This window comes from Triturus cristatus, chromosome 3_1 (assembly GCF_964204655.1).
Source record: "Triturus cristatus chromosome 3_1, aTriCri1.1, whole genome shotgun sequence".
NCBI classification, from domain to species: Eukaryota; Metazoa; Chordata; class Amphibia; order Caudata; family Salamandridae; genus Triturus; species Triturus cristatus.
The window spans coordinates 759,587,773-759,607,147 of NC_140583.1; the positions used below are offsets into that span (position 1 = coordinate 759,587,773).

At 42.4% G+C, this 19,375-nt stretch overlaps 1 protein-coding gene across 1 annotated transcript in view; it reads right to left on the reverse strand.

Moving 5' to 3' along the window:
• Positions 1-19,375, reverse strand: part of IFITM10 (interferon induced transmembrane protein 10) — a 181,625-nt gene that overhangs the window by 94,137 nt on the left and 68,113 nt on the right. The window contains exon 2 of the mRNA XM_085646390.1: positions 2,816-3,326. Coding sequence (XP_085502516.1) covers positions 2,816-3,326 — 511 coding nt within the window. The remainder of the gene's footprint in view (positions 1-2,815; positions 3,327-19,375) is intronic.

The window sequence follows — 19,375 nt, forward strand, 5'->3', positions numbered from 1 at the left end:
CTCTCTATTCTATGAGAACCGCTGCTTCCATAGGCGAGATAACAGAATATTTAGCACACATACAACTTCCATGGCTCACTAACACACATAGGGAGTTCCTCATGAGACCAATTGAGCGTGATGAAATTATACTAGCCCTGTCGGGTATGAGGGTGGAGCGTGCTCCTGGGTCAGATGGTCTGAGGGTCCCCTTCTACAGGGCCTTCCTGCATCTGCTACTCCCACAGCTAGCTACTCTATTTGACAACATGTGTGTCACAGGTACCATGCCTCCCTCCATGACGGAGTTATAGTAGCCCACCTAAAACCTGGTAAACCCCCGGAGGACAGTGCCTCTTATCATCCGTTGTCATTGTTCAATGTTGACATGAAAATCTTTGCAAAAATCCTAACGAGTCGCTTGGTCCCTCTGGTCCCGCTACTTGTTGCGCCGGAACAAGCTGGGTTTGTTCCTGGCAGAAACCTGACATATAATTTGCGCACGGTCTTCGGGGCGCTGCAGCACAGCAAACCGGAGACACCAGCAGTGGCAGTCTTCCTAGATATAGAGAAGGCCTTCGACTCAGTCGAATGGCCTTTCATGACGCAAGTACTGACTAGAATGGGTGTGGGCCCAGTCTTCCTCCAACTAATAGGTACACTCTACAACAACCCCAAGGCTTGTATAAAAATAGGCAACATGGTCACAGAAACCATACGAATTACGAGGGGGACGCGGCAAGGCTGCCCCATATCCCCTCTGCTATATGTGTTAGTTGCAGAGCCCCTCGCATGTGCACTCCGGGAATATCACCAACACCGAGATATATGCTATCCGCACTATAAAATCATAGTTTCCACATACGCGGAAGATACATTTCTTTATGTCAGAAACCCAGCAGTCAATCTATCAACAGTTTTACGTGAGGTGGTGCGCTTCGGCACCCTGTCAGGTCTCCACGTCAATTGGCCGAAATCCATTATCTTCCCACCTACACCTAACACCCCCCGAATAGACCTGGATTACCCGCTGCATTGGACTACGGAGGCGGTGAGATACTTGGGCATCAGATTGCACAAAGACTCTGAAATATTGTTTAGAGAAAATTACGGAGTGGCTTATAGTAAACTAGAGAATGATGTGGAAAGATGGATTAAACTACAGCTGTCTCTTATAGGTAGAATATCCTTTATGAAAATGGTGGTCCTGCCGCGTTTGCTGTTTCTGTTTTCCAATATCCCCATGGTACTCCCACGCATATAGGATAGAAGGACGGGAATATTGGACTCGATTAACACAACGACGCACGTCTGGCACCACCTATTGCGACATCAAGCAGGTGCGATTCTGTACTTGCCGCTTGCCCCGCTGGAATGGTGCCTATGGCTGCCACCCTGTAGGGAAAAGGGGTCACACAGGCACTTAAAACGCTGGGCATAGGAGACTTGTTCGGGGATAGAGTGGCCAAAACGTGGGAGGAACTGGCCCCTCGGGAACTAGAACTCTCTCCAATGACTAAATTTCAATTTCATAGGACACGGCACGCATTGCGGTTGACTTTGGGGGAAGATTATTTCGAGCCACCAGAACTATCTGCTTTAACGTACACCATACGGGCGAAATCCCGAAGCGCATCGTGTCCATAATTTATAATAAGTCAATGTCGTATAGAGGCAACCATTACACCAAAGCCCGCCTGGCATGGCAGCGTGACCTTAACATAGAGATAACAGATGATATGTGGTGCTACTGCTGCACTAGCACTAAACACATCTCACTCAATGAGCGGCACAGACTAGTGCACTTCAAATACGTTAATAGGGTTTATTACACCCCAGAGAGGTTGCACAGATATGGACTAAGAGACGACTCCTCCTGTGACCGGTGTGCAGCGCAACCAGCGGACTTTTTTCATTTAGCCTGGACCTGCCCTTGTACTGCTCCATTGTGGTCGAATATTATTTAAAGAACTTGGTAAGATCACTAAACTGCCTTTGGAACCTGACCCAGCTTTGGCCTTACTGGGCTACTCTAAAACGATTCCCAAGAGAGTCCGGCGATTGGTTGATATGGGACTGTTGTTGGACAAGTGGAGACTGGCCATCAACTGGTCTCGGGGCCCTACCCCTACGATCACACAGTGGACCCGAGACATGACATACTGAAGTACGCAGATGGAAATTTTCTGCGATTTGCTCCCACCAAGCAACCGACTAAAAAACGTTTGGGAGATGTATAAAACCTATTTACTCACCACAGATAGTGAAGACACGGCATCTCAAGACCGACAGTTGCACTAGGTTATCATTTCCCTAAGAACAGACGATGACAAAGTGGTTAGAGAGTCCCTACATGCTTAGGTTAGTACGCATTTTGCCAGGTCGTCTATACAGCTTGAGTTATAAAAGTTCTAAGTATGTCTCGGGTGATGCTGGCCTCTAATCTATGTCCAGTAGTAGTTATGGTAGACAATACTGACACTATAAAGTCTTCTGATTGTATAATGTATGGACGATGCAATGTCACCTTGTAATTCTGAGTCTCAATGTTGAATGTTTTGAGAAAATCAAAAGAATAAATAAAAAATAAAATAAAAAAGTATTGTATGAGCGATTCAGAAATAGCATGAGAGTGACTGGTAGCTTGCGATGGACCTGTAGAAGATCCAATGTTTCTCATCCGTTAGTGTTTTCCTTATTTCCCCAGATTTTCCTTCCCTTAATTTTTCCCTATTTCCAATTGTGCTTTCACATCTCCTGACATGCAATCTTCTACTACCATATAACCTTGTCTTCCTCCCAAATATCCCACTCCACATATCTCTTCCAGACTCACCTTAAGGGAGTAGGCCAAGGCAATAAACCCAAGGCAGCAGAAGTTGAGGTATACAAAGTTGAAGATGGACCACAGGTAATAGTCATTCACCTCAGTTGTGTCAGGAGAGATCTCAATTACTGTGGCAGGGGTAGTCGTCTTGACAGCTGATGTGCCTGTGGTCACTGTGGTTGAAGTAGTGGTGAGTGTGGTGAGTTTTTTCTTCTTTTTCTCTTTGTCCAGGGAGTGCTTGCATTGAGCTGGGGGCCAGGTGGCATCTCCCTTGAAGCCCTTGTTCTCCATGAGTGGGAGGGCAGGAAGAGCTGGAGAGGGCAATGGAGGTGGAGGAGGGGGAAGAACAGCTCTAGACTCCAGCAGGTACAACCCAGGAGGATGTGGGTGGTTGGAGGGCTGTGGTCCTGCAATCCGAACCACGTCTCGGGGCGGCAGCACCGGCCGGGGGTGTCTGGTCTTCCTGTCCGTGGTGGTAGGACCTGGGTCACATGACTTGGTCCCCCTGAAGAGGAAGAGACTGGGGGTTGAAAGACAACATTATTAAGAAATACGAAAAAAGTGGAAATAAGAATATGAGTTTGTTCATTGGTAGGACAGTAAAAGAAATTTAAAAAAATGGAGATGAGAAAGAAGGAGAAAAATAGAGTGCATGTGAGACACTGTACGAAAAAAGAAAATGAAGAGGGGAAAAAAGGAAAGGGGCAGTGACGGGCAAAAGTGGGATAAATATATATATCAGAAATAAGTGGAAAAGAGGTGTAAAAAAGGAAAGAAAAAACGTAAAGAGTCAAATATAGAATATAGAATGGCAAAGTGAATCAAGTGATAGAGAGAAGAGCAAAGAGGAGGAAGTGGAAGAGCATAGCAGAGAAAAAAGAGAGAGAGAAGGGAAAGGAGAAGGACGTGAGAGAGAAAGAAGCGTACGTTGTGGGTAACGGAGGGAAGGGCCATGAGAGAAACGCAAAGAAGGGGAAGTCAAAAAGAAAGTGTGAATAAGTGTGCAGAGAAAGAGAGTAGCAAAGACAAGAATTGCAAGAGGGAAGAGCAAATAGAAGGATGTGAAACAGAAAATGGCAAATAAAAAGTGAAAAAGTAATGGGAAGCAAGGCAAATTGTGAGAAAATAGTAAAGAGGAAAACATGATAGAAAGAAATTCCAAGAGAAGGAAATGAAAGTGAAGAGTGAAACGAAAGATGTTGAAGCCAAAGATAGAAAAAAAGGAGTTAAACAAAGAGGCAAAAAACAAGAAGTGTAAACATGAGGGCAGGACACAAAAGAGAGATAGGTAAACAGAATGAAGTGAACGTCAGAACAAAGGATAAATGAGAAAGAAACGCAGGTACAAAGAAAGCAGTTAAAGAGAGAAGAGCAAAATAGTGAAAATGTAAAAACATGCAGAAAATTAAAACGTGGCAATGAAGATAGACTGTGAAAAGAAGGTGCACCAAAAATACAAAAAGTGAAAAGCATAGCACAAAGAAGAAGAAATGGAAGAAAGCAGGGCACAAGGAGGACGAAAAAAAGATGCAAATTTGACATGTAGTAATCTTCACAGATCCAGATTAAACCATCTTTGAACAGCTTTAAACAGATTCAAGAAAATCTCCATCTGCTTCTGGTTTCTCGCCTCTTTCCTTACTAAGCTCCAATCAAAATAGATTGTGTCAGCCATTTTCTCGGATAGTGTACTTTACGCCCTCGGTCTCCTTCCAAGGCTCCATACCCACTACAGTTCTGCGCACATTCGCTCTCCTTCTGTACACATTGCCTCACATACTGCACACATTGGGGTTGATTTACAAGCCTATTGCACTGCCGGTGCGTCACTTTAAGTTCACTAGCCAGTAAACTGCATCTCAGAACATAAGGTGGGACTGAGGGTTCCTGCAAGGCCAAGATGTACTGGAGACTATAAAGAAGCAGAGGGAATAATGAAAAATAAGCCCTGGATCGCCCTCAATTTAGGAGACTATTAGGGTAGATACAATTTGGGGACTATTATTAAATTAAAAAGCCAGATCGGTGTCAATATTCTGATAACCTTTCTTCCTTTTCTTTTGAGGATACTGACAGTAAAAGGTAAGAAAGGAGTGGACCGATTGAGTACTTTAGGAAAGAGGGGTATGTTAAAATGGAAAAGTGAATCAGGACAGAAAACTGAAGTTTGAAAACGAAAGAACAGAGTGGTTTGGACTCCATGACTCACTTTAAAAAAAAAAGAAATAGATGGGTAAACTATGAAATAGGTCTAGAAAACTATTGAAAAGAGCCACAAAATGACAGGGTTAGAGTTACTGTCACCTTTAAACCTGCCCCATTGGTCACATTTAAGTTAAAAGTCCAACAGAAGGAGGTATGTGATGAACCTTGACTCTAAATTGTTATATAGGTTCTTCACATCTTCTTTATATTTTTTTAAAAGACATATTTATTAATTTCTTGTATTTAAAAGTACAGCCAGGAAACACGTGTTTGAGGGGAGGACCCTCTTCTTTAGAGCTGTAAATAATATAAATCAAAAACAAGTAAATTAGAACCAGGCCACCATCACACCACATCAATATTCCTATGGCACCCGCTCTCAGAAGCACAACAACAGCAGAAATACTAACTGCATGCTCATAAACTGTAGATCAGCAACCACGCATGCAACAGAACTGGCTGAAGCTATCCTGAACCACGACACTGATATCGCGTTCATCACAGAAACATTGCTAAATGAATCCTCATACCCGATCTTTGACCTACTAGGCTCTTCTGGTTTTTCCATCATCAAAAAAGAAAGGGAAGGCCTACAAGGTGGTAGCACAGCTATCATCCACAAGATTAGCATCACTATGGCAGAAACAGACACCTTCACCTACTTACAACACATTTAAATATCTCAGCAGTGCCATAATGATAAAAAACAATAAAGTAATGAAATGTCACCTCCTTTAAAACCCACCAGGCAACACGCCCTCCTTCGGTGAATCCATATCAGACCTGATAACGCACTGCTCACTATGCAATGCCTCTCTCATAATCCTAGGTGACTTCAACCTGCATTGGAATGACGAGAAAGACACACTAATCTAATCATTGAATGAACTCCTACTCAGCAAAAACCTTATCCAGCACTTCCAGGCCAAACTCATAACAGAGGCTCAACCCTTAACACCATTACAGCCCACAACGAAGCTGAAACTATTGATAATATCCTTCCAGTTGACTGGTCAGATCACCACATCATTCTGTTCCACATTAACAAAGTGGAACCACCCATAATCCATACTCGTAGAACTCTCCAATGGATTAGAAACATAAGTCAGATTCCCCTAGCCGATCGTGAAGAAAGAATCAAGTCACTACTTCCTCACAACATCCTCACAACAGATAACCTCTCAACTGATGAACTTACAACCAGCCGCGGCCCGTGGAGGGAGTTCCGTGGGGCGGTAAGGCGGGGTGGGGGAGGGGCAGGGTGGGGGGTTCTAAAAACCGGAATATGGATAAATACAGGTAAGTAAACTATTAAATAAATAAAACGAATTACGTAGCGCGCGCTGCATCGCAAAATGCGATGCAGCGCGCGCTACGAAATTCGTTTTATTTATTTAATTGTTTACTTACCTGCAATTATCCATATTCCGGATTTTAGAACCCCCCACCCTGCCCCTCCCCGCCCCGCCTTACCACCCCACGGAACTCCCTCCATGGGCCGCGGCTGCTTACAACTCACTATAATTCAACAGTGACAGCTGTCATAGACCAAGTAGCCCCCATGAAACTAAAAAAGGGTTAGAGATGCTCTCTCGAGATCCTGGTTCAACACTCAATACTGAAAGAAGGGAACTAAAACCTGAAGAAAGGCTTTGGTGAAAAAACCATCCATATCCTATCCTTACCAGCTCAGAGCAGGACACAGGAAATACAAAATTCATACCATAAAACAAAAGTCACCTTCATCCGCAGTGTGCTAGATAATATTTTTTTTTTAAACGCCCCAAAGAGCTTTTCAACCTCATCAAACAACAAACCTCCAGTCAGCTCAAAAAAAACCTAATGTCTCAAATGAACGCTGTGACAAATTTGCTAAATTCTTCATTGATAAAATCATGAAGATCGAGCTCTCCATAGACTTCCACACTCAGACATCCATGGAAACTCACCCCCCCATACTCTCTCTGAGATCACAGGGTGCAACCGAATCCCAGGGTCCTCCTCAACACCAAGGAGCTGGAAGATGTTCAACTCACTCACGGAGGTGGACATCTCTAAGATGTTTGCGAAATCCAAGGCCTCCACCTAATTTGCAGACCCTCTTCAGGCCTCCCTGGTGAAAAGTCGCAATCACGCCTTAACCCATCTCTGGACTAAGATAATAAACAGCTCCCTGAGCCCCCGGTTATGCCAGACTACCTCAAACTAGGTCAAGTCATGCCATTTCCAAAAATAAAACGGGTGCAGACCTGGATGACCTCAACAACTTCATGTTCGTCTCCAACCTTCCCTTCCTGGAAACTATTCTGGAGAAATGTGTTCTTTCCGAATTCAACCAACACATTGACACCAACAATCACTTGACTCACACCAATCGGGGTTCAGGAAGGGATGGAGCATGGAAACAGATATACTGAATATGGCAGCTTTATATACAAATCTCTGGAAGCGGACCGATGCTGCCTACTCATACTCCTAGACCCATTAGTTGACCACAAACTTCTTCTAAACTCCCACCAACGGTTCGGAGCAGACGGCTTGGTTCTGCAATGGGTCACATAATTTCTGCATAATCTCTCCCAACAAATAAAAAAAAACTCAACTTCAGATAATTCTGCTATCAGCCAGGGGGCCCAACAAAGCTCAGTCTTCTCACCTACACTCTTTAATATCTACAGCTCACACATAAAGAATACAGAGAAGATTGTCTTCTACCACATAAAACTCCTGAGCAAAGTCAAGCCCTTACTCCCACAGAATGATCTTAAAACCGCAACACAAGCTCTAGTTCTGTCTAGACTGGATTAAGGCAACACTACTCTCACAGGCACTGTGAGGTGTCAGTTAGCCCTCCTGAGAGCCACACTAAATGCAGCTTCAAGGATTGTCACCAGAGTCAAAAGACATGATCACATCTGCTCCTCCTTGAAAAATGTAAAGTGACTCCCGATCAAAGCTCATTGCTGCTTCAAAACTGCTTATCTAACTATAAAAGTCCCTCACACCAGTAACCAGCCTACTTTGTGGCCAAACTCTCAAAGGCAGGTCAGACCAGAGATTGAGCTTCTCACCCCCTTCAAAAACATAAACTAAAAGTCCTGGCATGCTCTTTCTCGGGCAATGCCCCCAAATTCTAGTACTCCCTTGCAGTATATATCAGGACTTACCATTCCTTCATGAGCTTTATGAGACAATTAAAGGATCTTGATCTCAATCAGTACCCTTAACCCTCTGCGCACTAAAGCTTAGCTTAGCGACTTCGATCTATATGTCTGTATGTTTCTCTCCAGGTCAATCTATGGTTCTATTCTTAACACAGTTATGTACTGTAATTAATAATGACTGATACTGCCTTTGACAATGTTGTAAAGGGCACTGATACTCTCGGGTTATGCCAGTGCTATATGCAACTCTTTAAATAAATAATTAAAAGAACCACAAAGAAGTGTACTTAAAATCACACATACAAGGTAAATTCCTTGACATTCTAAATTGAAATCCATATTATGAACTATTTTCAATGTAATATGATGCAAGGCAGGTCCTATCAAGAGAGAGAAGTGTCAATCAGTTCTAAAAATATAGAATGAAAAGTAGGGAAAAAGGTTTTAAAATATTAAAGGGGAGAATTGAATATAACTTAATATAATAAGGAATGAGTTGTGGAGAAATAGAAAAAGAGGGAAAAAATAAAAATTAGAATCAAAAATAGAAAGAATGATACCTATTTGACAGATTCTATGAATGACATCACTTTTATAATCAATTATTTCATCTGTCTATCACTGTAGCTCCCTAAATAAACATATTCCGAAGGCGCGCCAAAGGCAAGCCCGTCTGCGCCCGTCCGCGACGGGCCGGCGTGGGGCGCTGGGTTTGTGGGTGTTGGTATGCCTGGCCCTATCGTATACTCGCGGGAAGAACTCTTGACCCTGGCGAGTACCTACACCTGTCTTTCACCCCCATGGTCCCCTCCCGAGCCATCTTTTCACTGTAAGTCCTGCCCGTTCGAATTATCTCCAGTACAGCGGACTTCGTGCCCTCCTGGGTATAAGCAATTCAAATTCCTAAGCCTCAATTGCCGTTCATTGGTAAAGCATCACGCTGAGATCCTCGACCTTCTAATTGATGAGTCCCCAGACCCTCTCTTTCTCACTGAAACCTGGCTTAATCAGGATGACGGAGCTATACCCTGGTTGGCCCTTCCACCAGGCTATATATTGAAATTTGTCAATAGGGAAGTGGGAAGAGGGGGTGGGGTGGCAATGATAGTCAAAGTAGCATATAGAGCCAATTTGGAGAGTGAACCCATAGCGGGTTGTGAATACGCGTCGTTTAAAATTGGGCTCACCTATAACATCTCTTTGGCCGGTCTTTTGATCTACAGGCCTCCCGGGCCAGCGACCAATTTTAAGAATGACCTACTAAACAAAGTAGGGCATCTTGCTAGTAAGTCCGCCAATTTTACCATTCTGGGCGATCTCAACCTTCATCTTGAGAGTATTGAACAGATGGAGATTGGGAGCTTCTTAGCTGACCTGGAATCTTATCAACTAAAGCAGCATGTGCTTGAAGCAACCCATGTAGCCGGCCATGTCCTGGACCCAGTTATCTCCAACCTCCCCCAAATCATTGTGCGTTCCCCCGTCCCACAGGTTTGGACAGACCATTTCCTGGTCTCCTTTTCGCTACTATTTCCGAGTAAAGTGGACTCTTTATGCCCTACAAAGACTTTAAAACGTGCCTGGCATAGGTTCAACCCTGAGATTCTCTCTGCCTGGCTATCGAGCCACCAACCACCCCTACCTGCATGCGCTGATGAAGCGAACCAGTGCTACCAGGATTGGCTGACAGCGGGCCTGGACACCTATATCCTTGCGAAATGGGGTAAGAAAGGGCGCGGGCCATCTAATCCTTGGTTCAATGATGCCCTCTCTTTAGCCAAAAAAGGCTGCAAAAGACTGGAGCGTGCTTGGAGGCGCACATATGACGCGACTGCCAAATTGGATTACCAATCAGCCCTGAAGTCTTATCATAAAGCAACCCGTAAAGCTCGGGCCGATTTTGTGGCCAAGAGAATTATGGAGAGCTCTAACCCTACTAAGACTATTTTCTCCTTATTGGGCAATATGAAGAACTCCGGGGGTAATGGGGTCTCTCCAATTACCTCTAATGATCAGTGTAGCGTACTAGCCACATACTTTATCAATAAAGTGGAACTGATTTATCAGAGGCTCCCGCATCCCTCTTCTTGGTCTGAAGAGTTGGATCTATCGAGGGGTGAGTTTCTGAATGGCTGTAGTTTGGGGGTATTTCCTCCCATCTCGTCTCTGGAGTTTGCGTCTTTATGTTCTGAAATCAAATCCGGCTCTCCAGCGGACCCAGTCAACCGTACCTGTTTCCTTCAGCTGTACTCTTCCATTTCCGAACTGTGCCTTGACGTGGTCAATCGGTCACTATCAGTGGCGTCAGTCCCTAGAGCCTGGAAACATGCTAAAGTCATCCCCCTATTGAAAAAACCCTCCCTAGCCGTATCTGACCCAGGCAATTTCCGTCCTATCTCGCAACTACCTTTTCTGGCCAAAGTGACGGAGGCACATGTGAACTCCATCCTGGCAGGTTTTGTTGAACAACACACTTTATTCGATTCCACTCAACATGGCTTTCGCCCTCGGCATAGCACTGAATCCGCGCTTTTGGTGATGTCAGAAACCATTAAAAGTCATCTAGATGTAGGTGACTCTGTGGCCTTGATCCTATTGGATTTAAGTGCCGCATTTGACACTGTATCCTATAAAATACTTTTGAAACCCTTGCAGGATATTGGGGTTAGGGACCTGGCCTTGTCCTGGATCACATCATTCCTGTCAGAGAGATCCTTTCAGGTCTTGGCTCCCCCCTTCTACTCACAAAAGTGTGCATTACACCAGGGAGTACCCCAGGGCTCGATATGAAGCCCATTACTTTTTAACCTTTATGTTAGCCCGCTGGCGGTGCTGGCCAAGAGAAGGGGGCTCTCATTGGTTTCATATGCCGATGATACTCAACTAATGATCAGCTTCTCTAAGAAAAGTTCCGCCAACCTAAACAACTTCAGGGCCGATTTGTTGGCTATATCCGATTGGATGGCAGCAAACTGCCTTCATTTGAACTCCGGGAAATCCGAAATCCTGCTCTTCGGAAAGGATAGGGAGCTATGGACGGACCTTCATTGGCCGGAACGTCTGAAGCCTGCCCCAGTTCCCAGGGACTCTGTAAAGAACCTTGGCATTTGGTTTGACCACGGTATGACCTTTGAAAAACAGACCAAGTTCGTTGCCGGGGTCTGTTTTGGTCTCCTGCGTAGTCTCAGACCACTGCTTGGGTTCTTTCCCCCCTCGGTACGGCAGTCCATTATCCAATCGTCTGTTCTTGCTAGATTGGATTATGGGAATTGCCTTTACTTGGGAGCGACAAGTGCTAGTGTAAATCGCCTTCAGAGGGTCCAGAATGCTGCAGCTCGGGTTCTGGTGTCCCTACCCAAGCATTGCTCAGTTGCCCAGGTGCTTCCGAAACTCCACTGGTTGCCAGTGGGCAAGCGGATTCAATTTAAAGCACTGTGTATGTCACATAAAATCTTAGCTAAGCAAGCCCCGCAGGGTCTTTTGGAGCTGTTGAAGGCTTATGTTCCAGTGCGCTCCTTGCGATCTGCTGACCATGCTCTGGTCTGTGTCCCCCGGGTGTGGAGGTCCAGAGCAGGGGGGCGTTCTTTCCGATACCTGGCAGCTAAACTATGGAACGCTCTCCCGTTCTCAGTTAGAACCATTCCTAGCCACTTGGCCTTCCGCAAGGCCCTGAAGACGTGGCTTTTCGCCTTCCCTACCATCTAATCCCCTTTGATTTGTTATGGCTCTCGTTCTCGGGCTCTCGCTGCTGTGCTGGGACGCCTCGTTGCTGTGGCAGCTATGCGCATTATAAAATTAATAATAATGATAATAATAATAATAATAATATTCCTAATAATATAGATCAATCCTACATGAGTTAATTATCAATTGAAATTAGTATCAGACCATTCTGTTAAATATAATCTCATATCTATCTAAATATAGATTCAAACTCTCAACTCCATAATCACATAAAGCAAGCCTGATCTCAAAAAGAGGGACACCAATTACCTTCACATAACAATCACTAACATATAAATTCCTACCTGATAGTTCATATAAATAATTTAGCCTAACGTTTTCACGTCAGATATTTTCATAAAAATATATTTTTTATTGGCCCATTGCAATATCTACAAAGATAAGAAAAACGAAACCATATATAAATGATAAACTGCATCTACATTACACAGATTGTCAATAAAGATGTTATTCAAGCCCATCCCTATCTGGATGTATGTTGTTTTATTCTAATTATTATTCTGAATATTATTTTACCAGGGTTCCATTTAACATCATTATTCCTGAAAAAAACAGATGCAATTTTCACTGTGCATCATTGTCAAAAGGAAATTCTGCTCCGTGTAAATACTACATCATATTGATTAACACTATAGATATTAATTAATAGTCTCTGCAAGTGATCAAAAACAATGCCCTTATTACACTGGAAATGTTTACCTATATAATAGTATATTCAATAGAACAATATTGCCCTTATACCATTAGAAATTGCATCAAAGTATTATCTTGTTATTAGTAACCACATTTCCTTGCTATCAGTCAATATTTGGAGCATGCATTGCAAAAAGATAATCCAATTCTTTTTTTAACCCAGCACACAGGCTGCATCTCCTATTGGTACCCTTACGAGCAATAAAGCTGTGTAGGTGAAATCTCCTCAGTACTCTCGCTTGCATGTATTTGGATGCCGTTTTGTTGAAACTTATATATCATAACCGTATTCCAGCTAAACATTTACCACGTGGCCTAACCTTGAAGCATTGCAACCAAAACTATCACAGTCAGAGAATAGGATGAAAGACTTCTCCTCTGTTATAATAACTAGCCTCTTATGACCTCGCTTCTAGAATTATTTAAGTGCAATGGAACTGATCTAAAAACCTGAATTAATTAAGAGGGATCCTTTATCCTCCATATCGGTATTAAGTCCCAAAACTATCACTGGCACAGAACATGAAGAAAGACTCTCCATCTATCACGATAACTGCACTCAAGTGACATCACTACAAAAAAAAATATTTAGCTCCAACAAGATTGGATTAAAAAAAACTAAATTAGCTTTTATTCTTAGTGTCAAAAATGTATTCTATCAGGAAAAACAAAAAAACTAAAAATCTTCCCAAGAAAATGTATGGATAATACTTCCCAGCCACTGTATACAAACTCAGGGCTGATATGGTTCACATACACCAGACCCATTCTCCTACATCATCCAATTCTCTTACTTTCAGTCTGCTAGTTTCTCAAAAATAATCCTTTGCACCAAGTCCATAATTCGAGATCTCAGGGTTTTATTTAAAAAAAAAAAACAACTTAGGTTCATCATTGAACATATATAAACATTATTCCTTAAAAAGAGTCCCTTGTACCAAGCCAAAAAAAAACAGATATTTAAATATTATTTTGAGAACATCTTGAATTCTTCATTGAATATGCACAGATTGCATCATTATAAAAGCGTAAAATGTTTCCTATCAGTTTTCAATCTGTCTATCCAAAATATTCCTATAGCTCTTAAATGACATTCAGTATAACCTCCTCGCCGATCCACTGTAGTGGTTTCTACACCCATAAAATGCAGATCATCCTTAACTGACAAGTCATGATATTTTATCAGAAGGGTAACCACGGGATACTTTTCATCTTTATTCATTGCTGCTCCAATGTGTTCTCTCCATCATTCTTTAAGTTTCTGTTTAGCTACTCCAACATATTGCAATCCACATATACATATGAATAGATAAATGCAATGTTTTTGAATTACAATTTATGAAAGATTTTATCTAGAATTTCTTACTACCATCCTAGTTATCAAAATCCTTAGGCCCATTAATAACATACCTACAACAGTTACATGCGCCACATTTGTGACATCCTATGGTCAATCAGAGTTGCTCCGTGAGATTCCCATTCACCTTGATTTTAATGCGTGCCTAGATCCAGCCACACAAGTGAGGTAGCATTTTTATCGGGATTGTGGTAGAATGCTTGGTGATAGGAATTTTGTGAATTTCTACTGATTCCGGAACTTTACATCACAGAAATGCAGGGAAAATATGCAATTTCAGGCAATGTTTGGGGTTTGCAGGGCATTGTGGGTAAGAAAACTTTGTGAGATCCACACGAGGCATACCACCCTGAACTCCTCTGGGTGTCTAGTTTTCAGAAATGTCTGGGTTTGGTAGGTTTTCATGAGGGTTCATCTATCCCTGGCTAAAATATCACTGCTACCACCATTGACAAATCTGAATTTTTGTGACGGGAAATGTTGATATCTCCACATTGTATTTTGGGGTCTTTCTTGTTCCGGGCACTAGGTCTACCCACACTAGTGAGCCACCATTTTTATCAGGAGACCTGGGTAAATGGCAGGTGGTAGGAAATTTGTGGCTCACTACAGATTCCAAAACTTTTCATCACAGAAATGTGAGGAAATGTGCTTCTTTTGTTAAAGTTTAAGGTATAAAATGGCTTCTTGTTAAGAAAACCTTTTGAGAGCCATGCAATGCTAAATTTGTGCCAGTGGTTTCTGGTGCCTAGCACCGGCAATTACGAGTCAACACTGGCTCTTATGGCAGTTGGCTACATAGGGGCGCTGTTTACTTTTTGAATGAGCACAACAACAGGTATTTAATAATTTATTATGCATTAAAAATAAAAATTACCTGCTACCTCAGCAATTCTTGTAGCGTTTAGTGGCCTGGAATGATCTGTACTGCCACTTTTAGGAGTGGGATGGTTAGAAGGTGTGCTGATACAGTCATTAGCAGCACTGGCAGGGGCAATGGGAAATGTAAGCTGCTTTGGCATCCTGACGAGGGCCCTGGTACCTTTTTTTTTTTTTTTTTACAAATTAAGCACTGGAGCCATGCAAGTCACCCCACCCTGAGTTCCTCCTGGTGTCTAGTTTTCAAAAATATACAGGTTGGCTAGATTTCCCTAGGTGCTGGCTGAGCTGGGGCCCAAAATCCAAAGCTAGAGACATTGGAAAAAAAGGGTCAGTTTTCAGTCGAAAAATGTGAAGTGTCCATGTTGTGTTTTGATGCCTGTCCTGTTGCAGGCACTAGCCCTACCCCACAAATGAGTTACCATTTTTATCGGGGCACTTGGGTTGTAGGAAATGTGTGGCTCCCCACAGATTCCAGAAGTCTTCCTTACAAAAATGTGTTAAATGTGTGGTTTAGTCAAACTTTGAGGTTTGCAAGCACTTTATGGTAGGAAAACCTGGTAAGAGTCACACAAGTCACTCGATACTGGAGGTCCCTAGGTGTTAGGTTTCCAGAAATGTGCTGGTTTACAAGGTTTCTCCAAGTGCTGGCTGAGCTAGGGTCCAAAATCCACAGGTAGTCACATTGCAAAAAAAGGCTCAGTTTTCAGAGGAAAATTGTGATGTGCACAAGTTGCCTTTTGGGGCCTTTCCAGTTGTGGGCATTTGCTCCCACCGACACAAGTGAGGCACCATTTGTATTGGGAGATGTGGGGGAATGATAGGTGGTGGAACAAATTAGTGGCTACCTGCAGATTCCAGAAAATTTTCATCACAGAAAAGTGAGAAAAATTTATATTTTTATTCAATGTTTGAGGTTTGCAAGGACTGCTGAGTAAGAATACCTGGTGAGAGACACACAGTTCACAACATCCTGGATTTCCCGTAGTGTCTAGTTTTAAAAAATGACATAGGTTTCGTTGACACCCATTTTCCACACTTTATTTTTTACGATATCAATTGCTCTATACCCGGTGCACAATGAAAAACAATTGTAGTTGTTGGCTCTGGGTACCTCAGGTTCTTAGAGAACCTACAAGCCCTATATATCCTTGTAACCAGAAGGGTCTAGCCTACATAACTGTATATTGTTTTGGAAAATTGTGCATTATGACAAGAAGTTACAAATGAAAACACATTTTTTGTATTCTTTTTCAATATGTTTTTACAACAACTGTTAATTTCTTGGGGAAATCTTTGAGGGATCTACACAAATGGCTCATTGCTGAATTTAGAAGTTGTATACTGTTTAGAAAGCTATAGCTTTGCCAGATCACCCATGAGTTTAACCTGGTTTCCATCACAAACTAGAAGTAGGTTGAAGAACAAAATGTAGTAAAAATGGGCTATCTCTTTGAAAAATGCCAAAACTGTGATAATTTTTTTAATTTTTTTATTCAGCCCTGCATGCTTCTGAAAGCTGGGTAAATTGTGGCTTTAACACAGCAAACATTTTGTTGATGCCATTTATAGGGAAAAAATAAGCTTTTTGTGGAGCACTTTTTTCCTATTTTTACCCAAAAAAGGTTTGCTATATTTTGGCTATTTGCTCAGTCCCCTCCACAGGAATCTTCAAACCCTGGTACCTTTCAAATCCCCAGGATGTTGGAAAAAACAAAAGGACGCAAATTCGGTGTTGATACCTTATGTAGCCAAAAAAGAGCATCGCATTCTAGGGGGGAAAGGCCTACCAGCAAAAGGGTTAATACCTTCATCTAGGCCAGACTCTCCCAATGTTTGGCTAGAGTGTCATAGCTCAAACTGGATATACCTCCAGTTGTTTTCTCCGCTTTCAATATAATGTATTCTTCATAGCCTCTTTCTAGAAATGTATGGCTTATTGTCACCTCCTCCTTTAAAGTGCAGTTTCTGCAAGCCTGCAAAAATTCACCATAGATTATATTATCTTTTTGTTTGCACAGATGGGCCAACTTGACATGCAACAAAGTATTCACAGCCATTGGTTTACAAAACATTCTTGATAATAACAATTCATTCTCCACATAAAGATCTATCTCCCAAAGAAATATGTTCTTTTTATGATGGTCCAGATTCAAGGTTAATTAAACATATTATCATTAAGATACTATTCCAGGTATGCTTCCTCTCATACAAACCCAAACCCATGAAAAGATTTCCATATCAGGGAGCAAACCTGGAACCCATCGCTGCACATTTGTCCGCAACTCATTTTTTTTTATAGAAAGTTATATTTGTTCCTCCCTTTTAATACTTTAAAATCATTCTCTATTTTTTGATTCTGCGTCCTTAGAAATGCAGCTCCTCTCCGAATTTTACTGAGGATTATCGAGGCAACTGCCTTGAAATTGCCCATTACTTTCATCAGTAAATCCAGAGCAGGTGCAGCTCCATGCTCATTTTGTACTTTTTACAACACCTCTGTTAACACTGCCAAAGGGTGTGCCATGCAATATTTGAAAATATTGTTCAGTACGTTTTACAGTCCCATACATGAGGCACCATTCCCAGGTAATGCCACATTGTCAAAATTCTATGCCTACACTAGGGTGTTGTACAGTCGCGGCTCCTCCGCTAAGGCGGAGGAGCGTCGGCTCACTGCTTTTAGGCAGTGTTACTAAAGGAAAAATAAAATGATAATAACTTCAAGTTATTATCATTTTATTTTTTCCTTGTTGCAGCAGCTTTGTGGGCGGTTTGCGGTGGGGCTGCTCTGCTGACAGAGCAGGGGAGGGGAAGAGTGGTTTGAAATCCCTAAAGTGCGCATGAATGCTTGACCGGCCCACTGGGGCCTACCAAACATTCATGTGCAATTTGCATGTTCTCCATACAGGCTGCGGGGAAGAGGACCGAGAGGAGGCAGCGGTGATGGTGGGTGGCAGCGGCAGACAGGTAAGTTTGTATTTTGTTTTTCTTTCATTCCCTGCTCCCCCCGCCCTGCGACCCAACACCCGCATCACCTTCAAATACCAGCTGCCACTGGTGTTGTATGAGGATAGACCACTTCTAACTGGAAGAGACAAACAGACATTTTAGGTGGTTACAGAAACCAGTCCACAAACCAAGATCGACATAGACATTTTGGCAGCAATACAAGCAGCATTAATGAGAGAGAGAGAAGCCTCCTGAAGGTTTTCCCTCTGACTACTCATATAACCTCACTTTAGATAATGCTCATGATTGTGTTTCAACCCGGTATGGGGGATTACAATGCAGTTGTAACCACGCAGTGCCTTTACCATGCAGCCTGCACAATGCAAATGCAAATGCAAATCTTTACTATGCAGATGCCTTTATCGCACATGGTAAGTATAGTTAAGGTTAACAATATATGTGTGTGTGTGCATGCATGTGTGTGTGTGTGTGTGTGTATATATATATATATATATATATATATATATATATCAAAACAAAACCCTTTCAGGCATAGAGTGATGCATAAACCATGCAAAAAACCGAATCCTATGCTTACAGACTTTGCTGCAGAATTGGTAAAAGACTTTGTCCCTTACTATCTCGCTGTGGATGGCACTGTGCTAATCCTATGCTTAAAGACTTTGATAAAAAAGCACATATTTGAGGTGAGCAAATTTAGAGTGTCACTGGTGTTGAGGGTGCTCTATACAAGAGCTGTTTTCCACCTATACTTGAGAACTACCCAGAGTTATCTGCTTCTTTATTGCATATATGCCTATATCTATCTATCTATCTATCTATGTATATATATATATATATATTCACTGAAAAAACCATAGGTTTCACACATGTTATAGTTAGCGGAAATTTTACTGATAAAAAACCAATGAAATTCCCCCGTTATAGTTAGTGCAGGCAACTATAACTCACGCGACCGCAATCCTCTGCTGATGCTAATACTGTATTTAGACACTTATTTGCCCATGTCTTCTTCCATACATTTTTAGCTATACATATATTACAAATATTTTTTTTTCATAAAGACACATATGTCATCAGCAGAAGATTGCGGTCGCGTGAGTTATAGTTGCCTGCACTAACTATAACGGGGGAATTTCATTGGTTTTTTATCAGTAAAATTTCCGCTAACTATAACATGTGTGAAACCTATGGTTTTTTCAGTGAATTTGCAAGGTTTTTTAAATGCTAATTCCTAACTATAACGTGTGTGAAACCTATGGTTTTTTCAGTGAATTTGTACGGTTTTTTAAATGCTAAGTTACTTTACGCCATTCGTGGCGTGCGCGCCCACTTAACGCAGTTCGTTCCGTGCGCGCACGGTGCGCTTCGCGCACCGTGCGCGCTCAGTGAGCACGCTTTACGCAGTTAGTGCCGTGCACGCACGGTGGGCACGCGGTGCGATGACAAAGCAAGAAAGCACGTCAACAAATCTGTTTCTGCTTTCCTCCGTGACTATGGTATGGGTGCCATTTACCACAACAACTTGCGTTATGACATGCAAGACATTTATAG